Source organism: Ambystoma mexicanum, chromosome 5p (assembly GCF_040938575.1).
Source record: "Ambystoma mexicanum isolate Mex_15411 chromosome 5p, UKY_AmexF1_1, whole genome shotgun sequence".
Lineage (NCBI taxonomy): Eukaryota > Metazoa > Chordata > Amphibia > Caudata > Ambystomatidae > Ambystoma > Ambystoma mexicanum.
Window position 1 is genome coordinate 838,199,317 of NC_090930.1, and position 22,381 is coordinate 838,221,697.

The 22,381-nt window shown below is 44.8% G+C and overlaps 1 protein-coding gene across 1 annotated transcript in view; it reads right to left on the reverse strand.

The window, feature by feature from the left end:
• Window positions 1-22,381, reverse strand: part of AOAH (acyloxyacyl hydrolase) — a 1,097,690-nt gene that overhangs the window by 258,706 nt on the left and 816,603 nt on the right. Inside the window, exon 14 of the mRNA XM_069613263.1 lies at window positions 13,041-13,077. Within this exon, the coding sequence (XP_069469364.1) occupies window positions 13,041-13,077 (37 nt within the window). The remainder of the gene's footprint in view (window positions 1-13,040; window positions 13,078-22,381) is intronic.

Sequence of the window (22,381 nt, forward strand, 5' to 3'; positions counted from 1 at the left end):
AGAGAGAAAGGCACAAGCACAGGGAATATTATAGAGATGGAAACAACAGATGCGAGAAAGATTGGAGATGTGTGTAGCGAAAGTAAGAGAGAAATAAAAAGCGACACCTAGATCACTAGCAGAAGTAGAAATAAAAGGAAGGCAGGGGAGAAGAAGAGGCCAGGGGGAGGAGCTGGGAAGTAAGAGAAGCAAAAACAAAGATGACATCAGTTTTGGTAGGATTGAGGTTAATAAAGTGGCAGAGACAGTAGAGTGGAGAGAGTAAATCATTAGCATACAAGTGACTGCATAGATTGAATGAAGAGGCAAGGTCAGATAAAGGAATAGTGTAGAGAGAGACAGTAGAGTGGAGAGAGTAACTCATTAGCATACAAGTGACTGCATAGATTGAATGAAGAGGCAAGGTCAGAAAAAGGAATAGTGTAGAGAGAGACAGTAGAGCGGAGAGAGTAACTCATTAGCATACAAGTGACTGCATAAATTGAATGAAGAGGCAAGGTCAGATAAAGGAATAGTGTAGAGAGAGACAGTAGAGTGGAGAGAGTAACTCATTAGCATACAAGTGACTGCATAGATTGAATGAAGAGGCAAGGTCAGATAAAGGAATAGTGTAGAGAGAGAAAATAAGTGGGCCAAGTACGGAACCATAGGGAACACCGTATTCAAGGGGGCTGAGGACGTTTGGCCGGGCCAGGAGACAGAAAAGGTAAAGGAGTAAGATAGGAATGAAACCAGTGAAATACAGAACCAAAAAAAAACATAGAGGTGATAGCTGAAAGAAGAGTAGGATGATCAAGCATGTTGAATGCTTCGGATAGTTTCAGTAGATTGAGAAAGATGGAAACCAGATTGTATGGATGGAAGCAATAAGTGAAGACTCAGCAATTCGGAGAGAAAAGAGGAGAGAAATAGGCCAGTAATTAGCGGGTAAGGTAGAGTCCAGTACAGGTTTCTTGATCCATGGAATAACTGTAGCATGCTTAAAGAAGGACGGTGCAGTGGCAGAAGCCAAGTAGGGATGAAGAAGACAGGTAAGATAGAGGATATCAAATTCGTCAGAGGTTTACCACACTGGGCCCATTAATTTATGTGTTTACTGTTTTGCTCATCCTATAAAACTTTTGAGCCTGTTACTTGCTAGCATACAGCATATTGAGTAACATTATTTCTATAATGTGTATATTATGTACACTCTTAAATGCTCATCGTACTTTGAGAGGTTCACTGTTTCCCTGTTTCCAGGCATGTTCAACGCACAGTGGATATAATGTATATCTTAAAAATATCACTAAGGGTTAAGATTAAGGAACCCCCTGTCTCTTTAAAAATTCTTCAAGCTTATATCTTTCATCCCTTTTCTTTTTTCGTGAATTAGGTCCACATAAAAATACTGATAGTGCAAAAATGTATGCTTCATCTACTTTAACCAAAACATACACATTCCAAAACATACACAGCAATTTTGAAATGGCTGCATGCTACCAAATGTCACCAAAACGTCATTGTGTTGACGTACACAATTACGTCATTGTTAGGGAGAATTCTCACACAAGTAATAAATTCCCTCTACCTTAGAGCCCTCCAGCTCTTTTGCTATATTTTGGAACTTTGAACTTTTTATTTTGATGTGTGTTTTACTTTTGTGTTCTTCGGTTATGGAGTTTTAAAGGGGTAGTCCAGCTAAAAATTTTATTTAAAAAATAGATAGGCAACATTAAAAAAAAAAAAAAAATACTAGCACTTTTTTTTTAAAACTTCCTATTTAAAATTTTGAGCTATTCAAGCTCAAAATTCGCAAAAGCAAGCACATGGGCGCATCCATTTTGTGAAATGGATGCCCGCCTGTGCTGGCTTTTGCGGCACTAATGAAGGAAAAGCCAGCCAGCTGTAGTAAACAAAAGCTACCGCTGGGTGGCTTTTCCTTCATTGGTGCTGTACGCGGAGGACGGGGACCGGAGACAAGAGCAGGAAAGCTGCAGCTGAATCTCGGTAAGTGCTATTTATTTTTTTTTTAAAATAAGCACTAGCTGCGTTTTTTTTCCTAAGTTTTCTGGGCTGGAGGAGCACGGAAAGCTTAGAAATAAAACCGCAGCTTTAAAAACGTTGTATTTATGTTTGCGGTCGCTTTTGAAGCGACCGCAAACATAAATACAACGTTATTGTGTTTGAAAACGCTGCGGTTTTTCTTTCCAAGTTTCTCAGGCTCCTCCGGCTCGGAGGAGCCTGAGAAACTCGGAAAGAAAAACCGCAGCATTTTCAAACACAATCGCGGTGTGTTTCTGCCTGCTGTGGCTATCACTTTGGGTCTCCGGTGCTCCCCACGGGGAGCCCGAGAGCCTCAAATGGGAAAGCAGATTTAGGAAGAAACACTGCAGCATTTAGCATTTCCCATTTGGGGCTCTGGGGCCCCCCGTGGGGAGCCCGAGAGCCCCAAATGGGAAATCAGATTTAGGCAGAAACACTGCAGCATTTAGCATTTCCCATTTGGGGCTCTGGGGCCCCACGTGGGGAGCCCGAGAGCCCCAAATGGGAAATCAGATTTAGGCAGAAACACTGCAGCATTTAGCATTTCCCATTTGGGGTTCTGGGACACCCGTGGGGAGCACGAGAGCCCCAAATGGGAAATCAGCTGTAGGCAGAAACACTGCGGCATGTAAACACAACCGCGTTGTGTTTCTGCCTGCCTTAGCTTTCACTTTGGGTCTCCGGTGCTCCCCTCCGGGGACGGGAGCACCGGAGACCCAAAGTGATAGCCACAGCAGGCAGAAACACAACGCGGTTGTGTTTGAAAACGCTGCGGTTTTTCTTTCCGAGTTTCTCAGGCTCCTCCGAGCCGGAGGAGCCTGAGAAACCTGGAAAGAAAAACTGCAGCGTTTTCAAACACAATAACGTTGTATTTATGTTTGCGGTCGCTTCAAAAGCGACCGCAAACATAAATACGTTTTTAAAGCTGCAATTTTATTTCTAAGTTTTCCGGGCTCCTCCAGCCCGGAAAACTTAGAAAAAAAAACGCAGCCAGTGCTTATTTAAAAAAATAAATAAATAGCACTTACCGAGATTCAGCTGCAGCTTTCCTGCTCTGGTCTCCGGTCCCCGTCCTCCGCGTACAGCACCAATGAAGGAAAAGCCACCCAGCGGTAGCTTTTGTTTACTACAGCTGGCTGGCTTTTCCTTCATTAGTGCCGCAAAAGCAAAAGCCAGCACAGGCGGGCATCCATTTCACAAAATGGATGCGCCCATGTGCTTGCTTTTGCGAATTTTGAGCTTGATTAGCTCAAAATTTTACATAGGAAGTTTTAAAAAAAAGTGCAAGTATTTTTTTTTAATGTTGCCTATCTATTTTTTAAATAAAACTTTTAGCTGGACTACCCCTTTAAAACAACTCCAGTGGGTCATCTTTTTCTGTGTGTCACACAGCACCTTCAGTGAAGTGGCACAGTGATGTCTTTCAGACTTCCCAAGGTTTAATACCTTCTCTGGGACTGACTACTGTCTCCCAGAGCATGTTAAGTTAAATTGACTTTACAAGTCTCTTTAAATTTACTGACCCAGCACACATCTTACTATAGAGTGCTGGAGGGGTTGTATAGCTTCTCCCGAGTCAAAAACACTCATGTAACAGTAAAATGTTATCCTTTCCTACTTTAAATGGCTGGTGGCAGTGGTTTAGATCAAACTACCATGATTTTTCCCGACGTCTAACAGCGGTAGATAAAAATCGGGTCAGCCATGTTTTTCAAAATTGCACCCAAGACGGATCTATGTGATCACTGAGACCACACATAATTGCGACGGCCGAAAATGCCAACATTTTTTTTTTAATAGATATGCGGGGGGAGACTGCCCGCACCCCCCCATATTACTATAAAATCCCATACCCCCCCATATATATGTGGTGTAAGGGGGGTATAAAAAAAAAGGTTGGCATTTTCGGCCGTCGCAATTCTCAGGTCGACATTTTTGTGCGATTCCCCCAAGACTATCTGTAAAAACAGACTCCGGTCGACTTCTTTTTATCATTTCTTTTAGGAAAGGTCCTTCTTGTGTTTATCTCTGCGCGCCAAACATGGTTTGGTCCCTTTGTTCGTTGGCCTTTGGCGGGCTTCAGTGCTGAAGCCCTCCTCTGGCACCAGGGTGTCTGTGGTGGACAGGATGTGAGGGAGGTGCCCGGAACTCCCTGTGTTTAGTCTCCTAGGAGACCTGAATGCACTCTGGCATGATTGGCCGGCTGGCTGTCTGGCAGACAGCCACCCTGATGTGTGAGTGACAGCCAGGCTGAAATGAATGGGGGAAAACTGTTTAAATGCAGGTCTCTGGGACTTGGAAAGCAGAGTCGACCACTGGAACGAAAGAACTGAAGACGAGCTGAAGGAAGAGAACTGCTGCAACTCCTGAATGACCGGTGAAGCCATGCTGCAGGTCCGAATTGCCTGAAACTCCATTGACAGAAAAGCCCTTCAAGGTTAACTTCTTCCCTTGCGTTTGTTGGGAACAACCAACTCGCAAGCCACCTGGACACCGTCCCCATCTGGTCGAATTTTCATCAGAGTGCTGTTGAAAACCAGATAGCCAGAGGGAAGGAAACCAGCTAGTGGACTTTAAGGCCCTCACACCTTAAACCGATGTCTTGCTAAAGCTTTTGGCCTCATCCCTGGGCAGTGTAGGAACCTCCCGACGTCCTCCTTCTTGTCCCCATGACTGAAGCACAGGAACAGCGAGATCTGCTCTAACTGCCAGGAACAACTTCCTCAGCTACACCTCTTCTTCATTGACAAGGTAATGTGCAAACGCGAGAAAGTGTGTGAAACTATCCTCAACTACGAAGGCTTGTCCTTCCCTTAACATTCAACAACATTTTCGCCTAGCCAAATTCTTCTAATCTCCGTGGCAAAGACTTAACCGTTATCTACCAGAACTGTGCTATCCTATACAAAGACTCTGAACCGTTGACTTTGGCCCAGGCCTATTGAGATGAATTGCTGGTTGTATTTAACTGAAACCCTTTGCCCTGCCTATGAATGTATTTGGGCGGTCTATTCGTATAACCTTGTCTTTTTACCCCTTTATTAAGTATTTGAAGTACCATTTTGCTCCCACTTCAGGGGACCTAAGTTGTTCATTTACTTACCGGTTGTGTATTTGTGGTTTCTTAGTGTGTGATATTGAGCTGCTCTTGCTAGTGTAATGTTTTGGAACTGACTGAGTAAATAAATGTATATTCTTTTACCAAGAAACCTTGAGTAAGTGTATATTTGAATCACTGTATTTGTTGGTCCTTTGTGTAACTTGTTCTACTGCTCGCTTAAACTCTTGAGATAAGTCTGGCTGCTCAGCCATCGCTACCACTTTACTGTGTAGTACAGGCTGGTACCAAAGGTGAAATTGTGCTTTCACTTGTAGTCTTAATTGCATGTAGTGTTCCCAAAGGGTACTGCATGTGATTCTGCCTAACACTGGTGTACAGTGGTGAGGATAAAGTATACTTGTTACATTTAGAGTACTTTGTTCAGATAACCCTCACAAGGCTAAGCAACACTAGAAAAGCAATTGTTTTATCATGACTGATATGGAAAACTACAGACAGGAGACCCTAGTGACTTTAACTGTTGATCAATTGAGAGATATGTGTAAAGCTAGGAATCTCACTGTAAAAAAAGCAAAAATGTTGAATTGATAGAAAAGTTGTTAGAATACCAAAGTCTGAGGAGTAGATCAGAAACTCCCACATCTGCAGCAAATGTGGAAAATGTTGATGAGGATGATAATATGTCAGAGCCCAGCACCAATACTGTGGATGAGTTAGATGAGTCAGAAGAGTCTCAGAATGTAGGCCCTGTCTTACCTCTACCTGCTCATAGGCCTCAACCTTTGACCACAGGGACCCCATCAGGTCCAAACCTAAGTCCTGAATTTTTCTCACTTGAAAGCATGAGATTTGAGTTAGAGTTTAAAAGAATCTAAGCTCAAACTGAAAGCAAACATCAAGAACTTAAACTCAGAGAAATGGAGTTGAATCATGCCCTTGAAATTAAAAAATGGTCTCTTGAAACTGGTTCTCTCCCAGAGTCCTCTAGGTCTTCCAGTCCCAAGAGGCCTTGCATGCCCAAAGATGCAGTAAGTATGTATGAGGTTAAGCTTGATATTTTGGATTGGTTTGGCTGCTTTTGAATATAACCATGAGATTCAAGATATTACAAGGAATCAGTTGATTCCTTGGCTTTTCTCTAGGCTACCCCCTGTTGCAACTGATCTGGTAATGGAGTTGGGGGATATAGACAGAAAGGAGTATGAAACTGTCAAGCTAGCTTTGATAGCTAGATTTGGGAGACCCCGTCTCAGTATCTTAAGAGGTTTAGAATCCTCAAAAAGCATGATGGTACCCCTTCGGCTACCTGGGTGTGTGAATGTTTGAAAAACTTAGATGGTTGGGTTAAGGGTTACAGAGTTAACACTTATGAAGGTATGAGAAATCTGTATTTGTTGAAAACCATTTATTATGCCTGCTCCCCTGAGCTGAGACAGCACTTGGCTGACTCTAAGGAACTAGATCCAAAAAAGTTAGCTAGAGCATCTGACTCATGGGTAGTCAACAGGGCCACTCATAAGGATTCTGAGGCAACTCCCAAAAAGTATGCGGGGAAGCAGCACAAAGGTGAGAATACAGATAAATCTAAAAGGCCCCCAAACACACCCAGGGTAAGCCACATGAGAAACCAAATAGGGCTAGTGAATCTTATGGTGCCCAACCAGAGGGAGGTCAGCAGAAACCCCCATTCCAGAGAGCATTTGGTAAATGCTATGTCTGTGGGTCAACTGACCATGTGAAAGGAGATCCCAGATTCAAGGGTAAACCTGCTGGGATCAGCATTTCCTCCTTAGCCTTCTCCCCAGAGGAAGAAGTACAAATGGCTAGTGCCCACTTCCAACTATTTGCTGAAGCACCCTTGGGCCTTCAAGCTACTGTATCCTTAGAGTCCATGGGACTGGGTAAGAAACAGAATATGGGTGTGTATGACTCCATTCCAGAAAACTCTAAAGGGTATTATATGGACAGTGTTCTTGTCAATGGTCAGGACACCCCTGCCATGAGAAACACTGGGGCCAGCAGAACAATTGTGGATGAACGTTTTTTCAAGCCTGAGGATGTTGCTAAGGCACCCAAAGGTCCCACTAAATTTTCTGGAGGACCTGTCCACTTGGCTCCAATTCTACCAGCTCTCATTCAGTGTAGTAATATGACAGTGAGATTCCAGAATGAGGTGCCTGGGAGAGTCCTGTTGGGGAATGATTTAAAAACTCTAGGAGTAGTATCCAGTACCCCCAAGGCCTCCCAGTGAGAGAAAACAGAACCAAAACAAATTGGCTAGCGAGGCAACCTTAAGAGACCACTCTGAGCCTCTGGGAACCTCTACAGAGAACCCCACTGCAAGTCCTGGTGTCAGTAAGTTGACCTAGAACCCAGGCAAATCTGAGGCTAGTATAGTAGGGAAATGGGAGCCACAACCAAGCTCCATCATTGCCCATTCAATGGTAAAGTTTTTGACCCCCCCTGCTTCTGAGGAAGAGGTGGATAGACAAATTGGACCCCTCTCTAGGCCTGTGAGAACTGGTAATTCTCAAAGCTTGTGGAAAACCAGGAAAAATAGGTCTAAGGCTAAATGCCTTAAGACTGTTGAATCTTCTACTGAAGACTCCAGTATAAATCCTAGTATTAGGAGGGAAACTTCTAAGCCAGGTAAAACCAGATCTCAGAGGAAGTGGAAGCAGGTACCTTGCTTGACCACAGCCCCTCCAACCAAGATACCTGAGACCCAACCTGCTCTTGTGAGAGAGGTGGTGAGGAACCATGGAGGCCCCTCTAGATCTAAGGGATTCCTTTCTAAGGACCCCTTGAAAAAGCCTATTGTAGGTTCAGAGGTTGTCATAACTTCTGAGGGACTGTTAGATCAGATCCCCTATACCTTAAGAAAGAGAGATGTACCACCAAAGGTTTGTAGGTCATACAGCTTACAAATGAAAACCACTGATAAAAAGTTTCATAGCAAGGGTTACAAAAGTTTGCTGGTGTACTCAGCAGGCCATTTAACCAACTTGCAACAGGAGATCCATCCTGGTGGGGATTAGATCCTCCTGTCCCTTAGTCTGGGGGGTAGGGGGGCGAATGTTAGGGAGAATTCTCACACAAGTGCTAAATTCCCTCTACTTTAGAGCCCTCCAGCTATTTTGCTATATTTTGGGACTTTGAACTTTTCATTTTGATGTGTGTTTTACTTTTGTGTTCTTTTGTTATGGAGATTTAAAACAACTCTAGTGGCATCATCTTTTTCTGTGTGTCACACAGCACCTTCCGTGCAGTGGCACAGGGATGTCTTTCAGATTTCCGAAGGTTTAAATACCTTCTCTGGGACTGACTACTGTCTCCCAGAGAATGTAAAGTTAAATTGACTTACTAGTCTCTTTACATTTACTGATCCAGCACACACTATCTTACTATAGAGTGCTGGAGGGGTTGCCTAGCTTCCCGTGAGTCAAAACACTCATGTAACAGTAACATGTTACCCTTTTCTACTTTAAATGGCTGGTGGCAGTGGCTTAGATCAAACTACCATGATTTTTCCCGAACGCTAACAACGGTAGCTAAAAATTTGGTCAGCAATGTTTTTCAATATGGCGCCCAAGACCTATCTGTAAAAACTTTTTTCGCCATTTCTTTTAGGAAAGGTCCTTCTTGTGTTTGTCTCTGCGCACCAAACAAGGTTTGGTCCCTTTGTTCGTTGGCCTTTGGCGGGCATCAGTGCTGAAGCCCTCCTCTCCCGCCAGGGTGTGTGGGGTGGCAGGATGTGAGGGAGGTGCCCGAAACTCCCTGTGCTTAGTCTCCTAGGAGACCTGAATGCACTCTGGCGTGATTGGCCAGCTGGCTGTCCGGCAAAGACAGCCACCCTGCTGTGTGAGTCACCGCCAGGCTGGAATGAATGGGGAAAAACTGTTTAAAAGCAGGTCTCTGGGACCTGGAAAGCAGAGTCGACCACTGGAACGAAAGAACTGAAGACGAGCTGAAGGAAGAGGACTGCTGCAACTCCTGGACGACCGGTGAAGCCCTGCTGCAGGTCCGAATTGCCTGAAACTCCATCGACAGAGAAGCTCTTCAAGGTTAACTTCTTCCCTTGAGTTTGGTGCGAACAACCAACTCGCAAGCCACCTGGACACCATCCCCATCTGGTCGAATTTTCATCAGAGCGCTTTTGAAAACCGGATAGCCAGAGGGAAGGAAATCAGCGTGTGGACTTTAAGGCACTCACACCTTAAAGCGACGTCTTGCTAAAGCTTTTGTCCTCATCCCTGGGCAGTGCAGGAACCTCCCGACGTCCTCCTTCTTGTCCCCACGACTGAAGCACAGGAACAGCGAGATCTGCTCGAACTGCCAGGAACAACTGCCTCAGCTACAGCTCTTCTTCATTGACAAGGTACTGTGCAAACGCGGTCCGGAATTATTTTCGGCCATCGAGAAAGTGCGTGAAACTTTCCTCAACTATGAATGCTTGTCCTTCCCTTAACATTCGTCAAACTTTTCGCGTAGCCAAATTCTTCTAATCTCCGTGGCAAAGACTTAACCGTTATCTACCAGAACTATGCTATCCTATGCAAAGACTCTGAACCATTGACTTTTGCCCAGGCCTATTGCGAAGAATTGCTGGTTGTATTTAACTGAAACCCTTTGCCCTGCCTATGAATGTATTTGGGATGTCTATTGTCATAACCTTGGGCCTCATTACGAGTATGAAGGTAGCTATGGCGCTAAAAGCTTACTGGCCATTCCGACCTTGAAGGGCCCAGTAAATCCCTTTCACGGGACCCAGACCCGGTACATCCCCATTCCCATTTGAACCCCCATAGGGCTCAATGGGAATGGGGAGGATGCTAACAACGGGCCTGTTAATGACGGGCCCGCTGTTAGAATCCTGGACTGCTTGCGGGAGGTCTGACCAGGCATTCCTTATCGGGTCCCGCAGCAGTCCTTGTAATAGGGCAGCCCGTAATGAACGGTGCCGGTCACGTACCGGCACCGTTCATTACAGGACCGCCAGAGTCCTAATGAGGCCCCTTGTCTTTTTACCCCTTTATTAAGTATTTGAAGTGCCATTTTGCTCCAGCTTCATGTGAGCTAAATTTGTTCATTTACTTACCGGTTGTGTATTTATGGTTTATTAGTGTGTGACATTGAGCTGCTCTTGCTAGTGTAATGTTTTGGCACTGATTGAGTAAATAAATGTATATTCTTTTACCAAGAAACCTTGAGTAAGTGTATATTTAAATCACTGTATTTGTTGGTCCTTTGTGTAACTTGTTCTACTGCTCACTTAAACTCATGAGATAAGTCTGGCTGCTCAGCCATCGCTACCACTTTACCGTGTAGTACAGGCTTGTACCAAAGGTGAAATTGTGCTTACACTTGTAATTGCACGTAGTGTTCCCAAAAGATACTGCATGTGATTCTGTCTAACAGTCATTGCATCGACGTATGCGATGACTTCGCTCTGCTTGTGTTTAAAAACAGAGGTGAAATGCAAGGAAATCACAATGCAGATCAGGCATTGTGGAGGAGAAGACAATCGTATCTTCCCCATTCCTGCAAAAATTACAAGGTAAAAATTGTTATTTTCTTGCATTTGCTGCATTTTTCATTCTTTGGTTTCTTTTAGGGGGCCTTTTGAATTTTAAATTAGTAGCACCTCTTTCTTGTTCACTTAAATTTTGGCACTCATAATTAGCAGGAGCCAACTGTCACTTCAGGAGCTCCTTCATCAATGAAAACAGTATGAAGGTTGGTCAATTGGATGAGCATATCTTATTATTACATCATATTAATAGAGGATTATAATAGCACACAATGAGTTCCTTTTCAACAGTATGAGTTAACCAGTGTTTTTCAAAAACATAATACTTACATGAATTCAAATTTACTTTATAGGTGATTAACTACAGAAGACCACTAGTACCCTTTAAGAAAAGTTTAGAAACACCACCCCACCTCTGAATTTCCAAAGAAATCTAAACTAGGGGTGAGTACTATATTCAATGGGAACGTTTTAAGCATCTACTAAGAAGAGAGCTTTGCACTACATCAATGTAACCCTTCTTTCTCTTCTTATCTTTCTTTTTTCTTCTATACTGTTTGTTGATGTTAGCTACCTTTGAAAACAGACTCTCTCCTGATGAACCATGGAAACGCCTGTGGGGAAACATGCGTTGAGATATATATATTGATGTTTTGTGCAGAGAGAAATGCATATTGAAGTTTTGTGAAACAAGGATGTACCAAGATACTACTAGTGTATCAAATCAGAACAATATCAAATCTGAATAAATTGTATGATGAGAAATACAAAACAAAGAATTGTATGACAAATAATACACAAGAAATTTCCAAATATATGATGGATTAATACAATATGGACAAAGTAAACAACTGTTTTACACAGAATAAATCAAAACTGTACCAATTATAAACAAATGTCTATGTGATCTCTTCATAAATTATGAGTAGCAGCGCACAGTCTGAAAGCACATCTCCCCAGTAAATACAAGATCGAGAATAAGATGAGGATAAATAGTGATAATAAGAGTGGAAGGAAGAGGATCGAGGGTGGTAGAATGGACCCCGAGAAAAAAGGCTGAAGTGTCAGAATGTGAGAGGAGCGGAAAGATAAGAGGGGAGGGGGAACAGAGGGAGCGGAAGCAGAATTTAATAAAGGGAAAAAGAGTTGAACTACTAGTAAATGAAGAACGTAAGTTAGAAACATTAGTGTTGGAAATGTCAACATAGTCAGAGGATATGAGAGGAATCACTTCCAGTGTGAGTTTCGGGCAGATCCCGATCCGGGATTGGGTCAGGTTCTTGTTACACTGCCCTAATCCAGTACCACTCAACTAGCACTAGAAAATGACTTGGCCAAAAATACATGGCATTACAGCTAGGCTTGATTCCAGCTTTTCATGATCAGCTCTCCGTTTGATTCACTATGAAGCATTACATAAGTACCCCCTATTGCCATAGTCATACACTCTCCCCCTCAAATCCCTTTTACCTGTCCAATTGTTTGTCAGTTTGCTGCTACCCAACTCGTGCTTCACCAAATCTCTCATATTTTCCCCTCCTCATTTCCCCCACAGACCACAGTCTGGTTAACCCTAATAGGGGCACAATACGCCACTCTCCAGACAAGTCCATGTGCCATAAAACAGCTATTGTGGTGATGGGCATCGTACAAAGCTTAACATAACATAAAATAACATCTTTTGCACACCACGGTTATTTGTCTCTGAGCACTCTCAGGGTAACTGCTTGTAATGTAACTTGCCATGACGGCCTCATCACGAGTTGGGCAGTATCCCGGCTGTAATACCGGCCAACTGTATTAGCGTTAGCGCACAAAGGTCTGGGTGTATTACCGGCAGATCACGGCTTGGGCGTTAACTGTAAATCTTCGCGCGATAATGCAGCCAGCGGTATTAATGGGATTTTCACCTCCAGAAAAAATCTGGAGGTAAAACAGCCCATTTAGCACCCAACCCGTGATAGGGCCAGCCCTTAAATGTGGCGGTAATACCGTTACTGCCGCATTTAAGGGCTACAGCACAACTCATGATGAGGCACTCTGAGTATCAAAGACTGATGTCACTCTCTGAGGCATCATTTTCTGTGATGTTACCTCTGGTGATGCCAATACATGTGTAAATTAAGGGGGCGCACACGTGTTTTGCTGCACCGAACACTGTAAATCTTAGAGTCAGCCCTGACAAGAGATCACAAACGTTCAAGATGATGCTTCTGTAAAGTGTATTATCACAAGAGACAACTTTCCATGAAAAGGCAGCAGGGGATCTCGGCAGATCACTGACTGGACAGAATGTCCCCCTGGCAAGCAGTACCATTTACAATGAATGTGATCTGTTCAGACATTGGCGAACGCGAAGCTTCTCCCAAATTGCATTGTATAAACACGTGCATTCTGAATGCTACTAAATTAAACAACACTTACCTTTTAAGGAAATTCAGTAGGTTTGAAGAATCACCACCTGAATAATGAAGTAGGGGAGAAAAAAGCATATTTACAACTAACATTCTAGTTTGTTAAATCATTGTTTAGATTTCATACTTCAGGAAATGGGAATCACACTGCATGCAACCTCCCTATGACAAAGTAGTTCGCTTCAGCCCAAAACATAAGAAATATGAGGCGCTCTCTGCATATTTTAAGCAAATGTTTATCACAGTCACGCTATTTGTTAACAAAAGACAAAAGAGCGCAATCAATCAGAAATACAGGCAAAGCTGGGGGTTGGGAGGCTGTTTGCACTACAAGAATAGGTTAGAATTCAAACTATGAGCCCAGTCTGTGAACATGGTATTCTTGTAGCAGCCGAAAGATCAATGTATAACATTTAACCTTTAAGTGTTAACATTTTAAAGAAGAATATACGATTCTTACTATCACTTATTTCAAGACTTATACATTTAATTACCTGTTTGATAACATAATTAGTTTCTAACTATGTCCAATCTTGTAGCCTCTAGTAATTACATTTAAATAAGTACATGGTAGAGTCTGTAGCCTGTTGCGACCTACACTCTCACTTCATCTGACACATAGAGCCAGCATTGAAACCCACCCATCCTGCTATTGGTCGCCTACCACCCAATCAGCAATTGTATCCATCGCATGACCATGGCTTCATTAAGCTTTGAAACGGTTTCTCCTCCCAATAGCATCACTCCAAGAAACTATATCGTCCTCCCATTCCACGATATCACACGTCTATTCTACCACCATCCCTCCTGTGCAGCTACTAACATCCAAGCTGCACTCCAGGCCATTTCTGCCTGATCAAGTCGAGATCAGTGACCATCTTTGAATCAGGTAAACCAGAGGTCCATTGGCCCCTACACACTTGCAAAATCCTCTCTTCAGTCAGACCCCCTCCCCCTGCCCCCAGGGCGTCCTTTGCCTGGCGGACCTGCAGCAAAGGGAGCATAAGTCAAGCAGGGAATCCTGCTTGAATCTAGATGAGAACATATGACCCAGGACCACAACCCCTGCTATCCCCAATTTTCTAATAAGACTGATGGAAAGTGACTGAAATATTCAGGTTCCCATTCAAGGGTATCATCGGAGACTCGTTGGAGGACAGCTGCCGCCACGCCATTCTAGTTCTGTATTTAGTAATCACAGAGAACGCACACTGCTCGTGTTATCACAAAGCATTGGCTGCTAGCCTAAGATAATCGCTCACATTACTAAGTATTTTATACTGTCTCTTCTCTTAATACATTACAACCTACTGCAGTTGGTGAGACACTATAATCTCCAACAGTTTAATGCTTCTATGTAATACCAATATCACTGTTGATTGACATTGGGCAGTGGAATCTAGTCCGCAGTTTTCCACCCCCCCCCTGGTGATCCCATCACTTACTCACTTCACTGCCCTCCCGACCCACCACACTATCCTGGTTCTCATTTACCACTTGTCATCCCATTTAATCTATCTCAACCTCTTCCCACCCTCCAACCCTTATATTATCACACACCCTTATTCTTCCTACTCTTGCAACTCCCATCAAAATCTCCTTGTCGCTCACCACACACCTACACACCCTACCGCTCCAACTCACCGCCTTCTTTTTACCATTCCGATGCAGATTCCATGTTCACCCCAGCATGACAGCCTCCTTTCTCCACCCACTACCCTCTCCCGTCCTATCAACATAATATGCACCAGTCATCTCTCACCCCAACCTAATCTACCTTCTTCCCGCCAGGAGTATCCCTCTCTCTTCTCCCTTCTTCTCAACCCTATCTACTACTCTCACTATAGCGCTCTGGACTGGCTAAACTTTATGCATGAAGGCTTCTTTCCACACTGACCACATTGTCTATCGGAACTGCTGCCAAATCACTGTCATGGCCATCACCGAGGTGTGGATAACCCCTCATGAAACTACCACAATCACTGCCCTTCATAACAAAACCAGTCTCACATGCTCCATGACGTGTGATGCACAGATGATTACTAAGGCCAATCCTTTTGCCCCATTCCTCCTGATCTGCGCCCTTATCTTTAGGTACACAGCTACTCAACTCCTTGTTCTCACCCCTTACCATTGTCCTTATATACAGCACTCATGGATCCCTAAACTAATTTTACCCCTACCTGGACCCACTTCTTAACTACTTCTCCATTGAGACCCGTGTGGCCCTCTGGGAGGACTACAACCTCTTTAAAATATACACTACCCATCAACTTGACCTTGACTCTTTACTGTCAGCTCACTCCCTGACATCTCTCCATGTTCAAGTGACTCCTCTCTATGGCAATTTAAGAAGTCAGCTTCTTAACATCCTGTCTCACCTCACATCATGCATTCTCTCTATTAACCCTCTCCTTCTGAACATTTGCTCTTGCTTGAATATTAATATTGTGGTACCCCTCATCCCTCCCTCCTAACTTCATTGTTTATTAAGCAGAAGTTCAAGCCTGATGCTCTGACCCCGTACCTTGTTAAAGGTGGGTCCTTCCTCATTTTCTCTCCACACACCAGACTTTTTCGAGTAATAAAATCTTTGCCAACTTATTCTCAGCCCTCAGATATCACTTTGAATATCAGATCTGGGTCCACTACCCTCCTGTAACATACTTCCCTTTCCAGAGACCACTGCCAGTAGGCCACTATGCCCCACCCCATCGCCAGCTTCCCGCTCCTGCCTCAATCTTGTTCAGGCTACTCCTGGGGTCCCTAATTGCACTCTGCGCCTGCTCACTCGACCATCCCTTGAGTTCTCCTGACTCTTGTTTCCCATCCCAGCTGCCCCATTTAACTTTTGGAAACTCCCCACGCCCCTTCTTCCGGGCAGTGCAGCATCATGACGCTCTCCCAGCAGCCTTTTGTGTGGCACCTTTTTTCTATCCACCCCCAGACTTACAATGAGAACATATTATTACCCGACTAATACATTCATTACTGCTAGCTCTTGCCCCAGCTCTAGATCTCCACAGAGATTTGCAGTCTCAAAACCAATTTGCATCACCAAGGTGATGGCACCAAGATTGTGCTCCTTCAGTCCAGTCCTTATACAATGCCACCCTCTCGGCCCTGTTTCCTGCTTGAATGAGTCCACACTTACACCTAGCCTATTGTCTCACTCTGATTTCACAACTACAAACTCTCCACTACCCTCTAGGGTATGCTGACCCCACCCTCACCGTATCTCCTCTTTTCTGTCTGCCAATAGCTTTACCCTCTACTTCTCATCCATGATGCCCAAGATCTGAGACACCATCACGCTCCTCTTCTCACCCCCAGCTATTTTTCAGGACTACCATTTCTCTCTGGTCCCACCTCTTGAACTTAAACCCATTCCTCAGAAAGCTAATCCAACTTATGCTACTGTAGATGCTTTTGCTCCATGAACAATTAGGGCCCTAGCACCCATCACCTCGTCCTACCTCCCCTCCATCTTTAGTCTCTCCCTAGAAACTGGGATCTTCCCATCCTCATTATGACAAAGTGCAGGAACTTCCAGTGTTTGCAATGAATGGGGATGTGTAAGTAAGTATCTTCCAGGTCGAGGGTTGACAGGAAATTCCCTTCCTCCAGCTGGTCGAGTACATGATGCAGCATGACTATCCTGAATATTTGGGAGGTGGGGACTTTGTTTAGCTGTCTGAAGTCTAGAATGGGTCTCCACCTTCCTGACTTTTTTCCACCAAAAAGTATCTGGAGTACACTCAGGAGCCCTGGATGCACAGAGGGACCTATTGCCCCCTTGTTTAACTTTCCTAGAACCTCCTGCAGTAGCTGCGCTGCGTGCTGCTCTTGTCTGGAGATGGGAGGGATGTGAGGGCATTGGCCCTGGAATTCCAGGGTATGACCCTGTTGAACCATATTGGTCATCCATTTGTCTGTGGAAATGTCGTGCCACTGGTTGACAAAATGTTATAACCGTCCTCCCACTGGGGTGCTGATGGGTCAGGCTTTCTTCAGCGTCTTGGCTGCTGGAGTACGACGACGCTGGGTTCCTCATCTGGAGGCCTCATAATGTCCCTTTTACGCCTCCTGGGTGGTGGAATGGGAGGGCTCACTGTCACAAGTCCCTCCCCTTCTCACCTGTTTCTGTTGTATACTTGCGACCTTCTGGGATTTCTTCTTCTTTACGGTCCGGGATTTGTATAGTCCCGAACGCCGGTCTTCGGCGTCCAGCGTGAGAGTAGCGGTTCAGTTTCCAGGAGCGTTCTACAAGTCCAGGGTAATTCCAGGAAGTAATTAAGGTACGCTTGAAGGCACGGAAGACCGTGAATCGAGCACTGAAGGTTTTCCAGGAGATTGGGGAGGAAAGGGAACAGGAGGGAATTCAAGGGACTGGGAACAAGGAATCAAGCGAGAACCCCTATCGAACTCCGGTTAAGCACGTCCGACTACAAGTAGCGGTAGCATTGAGATGCAAAGAGCCGCGGGGGCGTGTCCCTTTTGTAGGTTGAGCAGCGTGGAACGCATAGACCGATCCAGAGTATTCTGTTCCGGGCGGCCATGTTGGAAGGATAACTGCATGCAATCCCCTGCGAGTCAGGGACCAGGAGGTCCGGAAAGGACGTAGACGACGGTTCATGACACTCACGATAGGGTGAGGCAAACCCTTTTGAGGACCTTGACACCTTTCATTTAGAGGAGCGAATGGACTGTCTTCTCTGCTGGAGAGTGCCCAAAGAACGTGCTGCTTCAGTGTCCGTTTCTGAAGAGGTTGTCACCGTCAAATGGCATGTCCATCACTTTCGTCTGTACATCCGGGTGGAAGTTGGTGACCTTGAACCAACCTTGGCAGCGAAGGGCCACCACATTGCCCATCTGCCAAAAACCTGAATTAGAGATTTACAGGGTGACAGTTATCGCATGGTCGGAGGCTACCTCTCTCTTGTGGAACAAAGCTAGGGCTTTGGCATTCTTGTCTTCCGGGAGGAAGTCAAGGGTGGGGCCCAATTTATGACATATCTCTCTGTCATATCTCGAGAGAATGGCTAGCACATTAGCAGCTTTGATAGTAGATGCTGCAGTTGTGATGATGCTCTTCCCAGTGGCATCCAACTTCTTACCCTCCTGATCGGGATGAAGCATGGAAAAAGAAGATGGGTTAGAGGAACTTTTCCTATCCTCAGCAGAAACCACAGAGTCTGGTGATGGTTGGTACCTGAGGCACTTTGGGGCTGTGTCTGGGACCCGGTAAGTTTTCTCCAAGCGATGCCTTTTTGCAGGGGCTGTGCTAGGAGTCTTCATGACCAACAGGCCATTCTCCCAAACGTCATCCAGAGGTCGTCCTGGAGGACTCCCGCCATTCAAAAAGGAAGCCATCCTCCTTCTCTTCAGGAATAAGGTTAAACAGCTTCGCAACCTGTGAGATCATTGCATGAAACAAACCGATCTCATCTGATGGAGAGTCCCTGGAGGGCATCTCAACATCAGGAGGCTCCCCATCTGTGGGAACATAGTTGTAAAACTCATCAGTCCCCTGTACACCCTGGGTCATGACATTATGGGTATCAGTGTCCGACTGAGCTGCCTCTTCCACCATAGTAGGACATGCAACTGGTCATTGGCGAGCAGCAGTCAGGGCTGGATGAGATGGTGCCAGCCGGGCCCGGGAAGGCCTTTGAGGGCTCTTTGCTGGAGCAGGTATGGGTGCTGCTGGAAGACGCTGCTGAATTTCTGACACCAACATGTGGAGAGTGGTCAAAATGTCCATTGACATATCTCTAGGTGCTGATGGAGCCCGTGCCAGGTCACAAGGGCTAGTAGGCTGAGATGGCTAAGCCTCTTGTCAAGGTCCTGGTACAGTGGGTCAGGTTCAACCTGACTGCCTTCTTGTTCGGAGTAAAAAGCCTCTTAGGTCCTCTTCCAAAGCACTTGAAGACTGGATCACTGCGACGGGGGGTGACACCCTGGGAGGATTCAACAGAGCCAGTGTGAAGTGTGGTGTGGCTTTCTCTCCAAACTAGTGCCCCTAAGAAACGAAGAAATCACTGGGGCCTGTGGTGCAGGTAATGGAGCTGCCGCTGACGGGGCTGGTGCCGGTACAACCAACAGAGGTCTAGATGGCCGGGCCATTCGGTGAGTGGTAGTAGTAGTCATGGAAACAGTGACTGTGATGGACAGGACCGTTGATGAGGTAGCAGTCTTCGTGGACAAAGTCGTTGAAGGGACCATGTCTGGGGATGATTCTTGTCTCATGCAGAAGGAATGTGACCTAGCAGTTCGGGGTGTGACCAAACCTGATTTGCATATGGGCTTTCTCCTTTCTGTAAAGGATTGGCAGGCGAAGAATGATGGTCTGGAGGGTTGCCCAGAGCAATTGTTAGAGGTTTAAATTAATTCTAAACCTTCCAGGTATCACCTCTTTGTTTTTGTTGTCACCTCAAGTGGGACGATTATGCTCAGATGTGGATCCAATGCCTGCTGGGCCTAGAGACCCAAGCTACTCCTCACTGATGATGCCCAATGAGACCGAAACATGTCTGCGGATGCTTTTGGTCTTATGCAGAAGGAATGTGACCTAGCAGTTTGGCTGGACTGCCCCTTTGGTGGTGGAACCAAGCCTGATTTGCATACCCCCGTTTTACCTTATATGCTAAGATTGTATTTGCCATTGTCTGTAACTACGCCGTGATACCTCAGGGTCTGGGCGTATAATAAATGAAATAAATAAATAAATAAATAAATAAGGTCTTTCCCCTTTCTGCAATGGCCTGGCAGGCGAAGAACGATGGTCTGGAGGGTTGCCCAGAGCAATTGTCAGAGGTTTAAGATTAATTCTAAACCTTCTAAATTCTAAAGAGCCATCACCGCTTTGTTTTCTGTTTTTTCAGCTATTAAAGCAGGGCAACTTGAGATTGATATACACTCTTACCTAGCTTTTGCAACAGTGAGTCATGTTCTTTACCAGGGGGCATAGAAATGTGTATCAGTAAAATCTTCTCCTTGTTTATTGTTCGCCATAATGTTTGCAGACCAACCAAGCACCTATTACCTGCATATTTGGATTACTAGGCATGATGCAAGTACCTGATATTTCTTTCACTGGAGTCACTGGTGTCGATAAACTACCCCTGGGTCTACCTTTAGATGATTTTGTGGCTGTTGAAATGATAGATGCAAACTCATTGCATTATATGTCATTCAACATCCAAGTCTATTGTATACAGATAATATCAGCCTTTTGAAGTTCAGTTCAATTTTTCTACCATGGTCGACTTTGCTCAAGACCACCTGTATTCCATGAGTCACTGATATATCAAGGTTAGGTGTCCTTTCTTGAACTAATTAAAGGCAGCTGTAATGCAGGGCCTGTTACCCCTATCAGTATCTGCATCCACATAATTTACGGTGACCTACGTTGATGCCCCCAGGAGCTCTTCTATATTTAAATAGATCATTTGGGTCCATCATGAGGAGTTTTTGGCAGCAATTGATAGCTGGTTACTGAGCGAAATTGGCACATCATCTGGACGTCTTGAGGAGACTGTTGCACTTGACGATCTTAACTCAACACCCTCCTTTGAATGACTTATTTATTTCAACAGTACCAAGCCCTAACTGATCTATAAAATTGCGTATCATTATAGCAGCCAAAGGCTTATCTCAGGTAACTTGTGACAAATCACAATTGACTTCTTTATTTCTTTGAGTCATGGATTCAACGTGTAAGATATCTTTAGAGGACAGAATGAGCAGATTTGGAATGGAATGTATCAAATCCAATAGGCAAGATCTATTGAATGGACTTTGATTTTTTGACACTGTAATAGGATCAGGCCCCGCAAATTCATAAAAATCCCACTAGACCTGCAGGGCGAGTTCCTTAGATACTCTATCTAAGAGAAATGCACTCGGCCCATGGTGATGGGTAACAATATATTTACCAGTGCTTTCTGTAAAATGGTGCGTGTCACCACAAGCACACTTCCTATTTGGAGCCATGCTGCCACTCAAAGGCCAGCCAGGCACAGTGAAACATTTATTTGAAAATGTATTAGCAGTAAATCTAAAAAAAAGGCATCAAACATTCCCATACTCACCAGCAAGGTTGAGTACAATGCAATTGGTACTCACCCTTCATAAAATCTCCTTGCCAACATTGAGACTAATATGGACCCATTAGCATACATCATTGATGCCACTGTTACAAATGGGAGGGAGGTAAGGTCTGGGGTATCCAAGATGCTTACTGGTTCATTATTAATAGATCCCACTTTAACTTAGTTGGACACTGCATGGCATAAAGGCATTAGGGAGACGAGCTCATTCATACAAGTATCAGACATTGATAGATTGGGCCTCTCGAGAGATTGGGCCTCAGTTCGAGTCCGGCGGTAACCCTGCTGGTGCATTCCAATAGAGTCCTACTGGACTCTATGGGATTGGGGACATGGGAGCACCGGCACCATTAAGAACGGTGCCAGGGTGTTCCCATGACAAGTCTGCCTACCGTGGCCGCTGCGCCCGGGAAGGTTACGACCTGTCAGCACAGCGGCTCCAGCAGGCAGACTTGTAGTTTGCCTGTCCGGAAACAGCAGTGCCGGTAGGCTTACTGGCACCATTGTTTCTGGACCGGCAAAATTATAATGAGGCTCAATGTCTCGAGGGAGGAAATGTTATTTAACGCTTAATCCCAATCAGAGGTTCAACAGAACATGAGGACATATCCAATGTTGTATGATCAGTCACACAGAAGGTCTGAGTGTCATGTTGGGTCTGTTTTTTGTTCAGACTCACTTCAGCCTGTGTATTTATCATGAGAGTAATTAACAGTGCTTCCTTTTGCCAATGTTTAGGTCTACGACAGATGAATTGCTCGTTCCCCTGAATAGATCTTTATCAGACTTTTTCAGGTCTATTTCTCTGCATTGCTTAAAGGCTATCCCATTAGTTTTTTTAATTTTAGAACTTGCCTTTGATGGAATAAGCTAACTTGGAGCATCCACCAGTACTTTGAATTCCTGTTCATTAAGGTTAGAGGCTCCATGTCCAAAGGTTCAGACTTCAGAGGAGGAACAGATCTGGGGTCTAAAGCTGGGGGTTCTGGGGATTCTGATAAAGCTTTGTTCTTGTGCCCCGTTGCTTCTCCATCAGAAGAGAGCTCTCCATTATTGTCATAGGAGGCAGGCACGTTATTCAGCCGAGGAAAATGACCTGTCATCCCTTTTTCAGTATTAGTGAAATTCTTATGAGTAGTGTATCAGCACACAAGATGCATTTATAACTGTAAGCAAATCCTCAGCTTGTGCCAACGTAACCTAATGTTGCATGCCCTTGATGGCGTTATTCGGTAGAGGA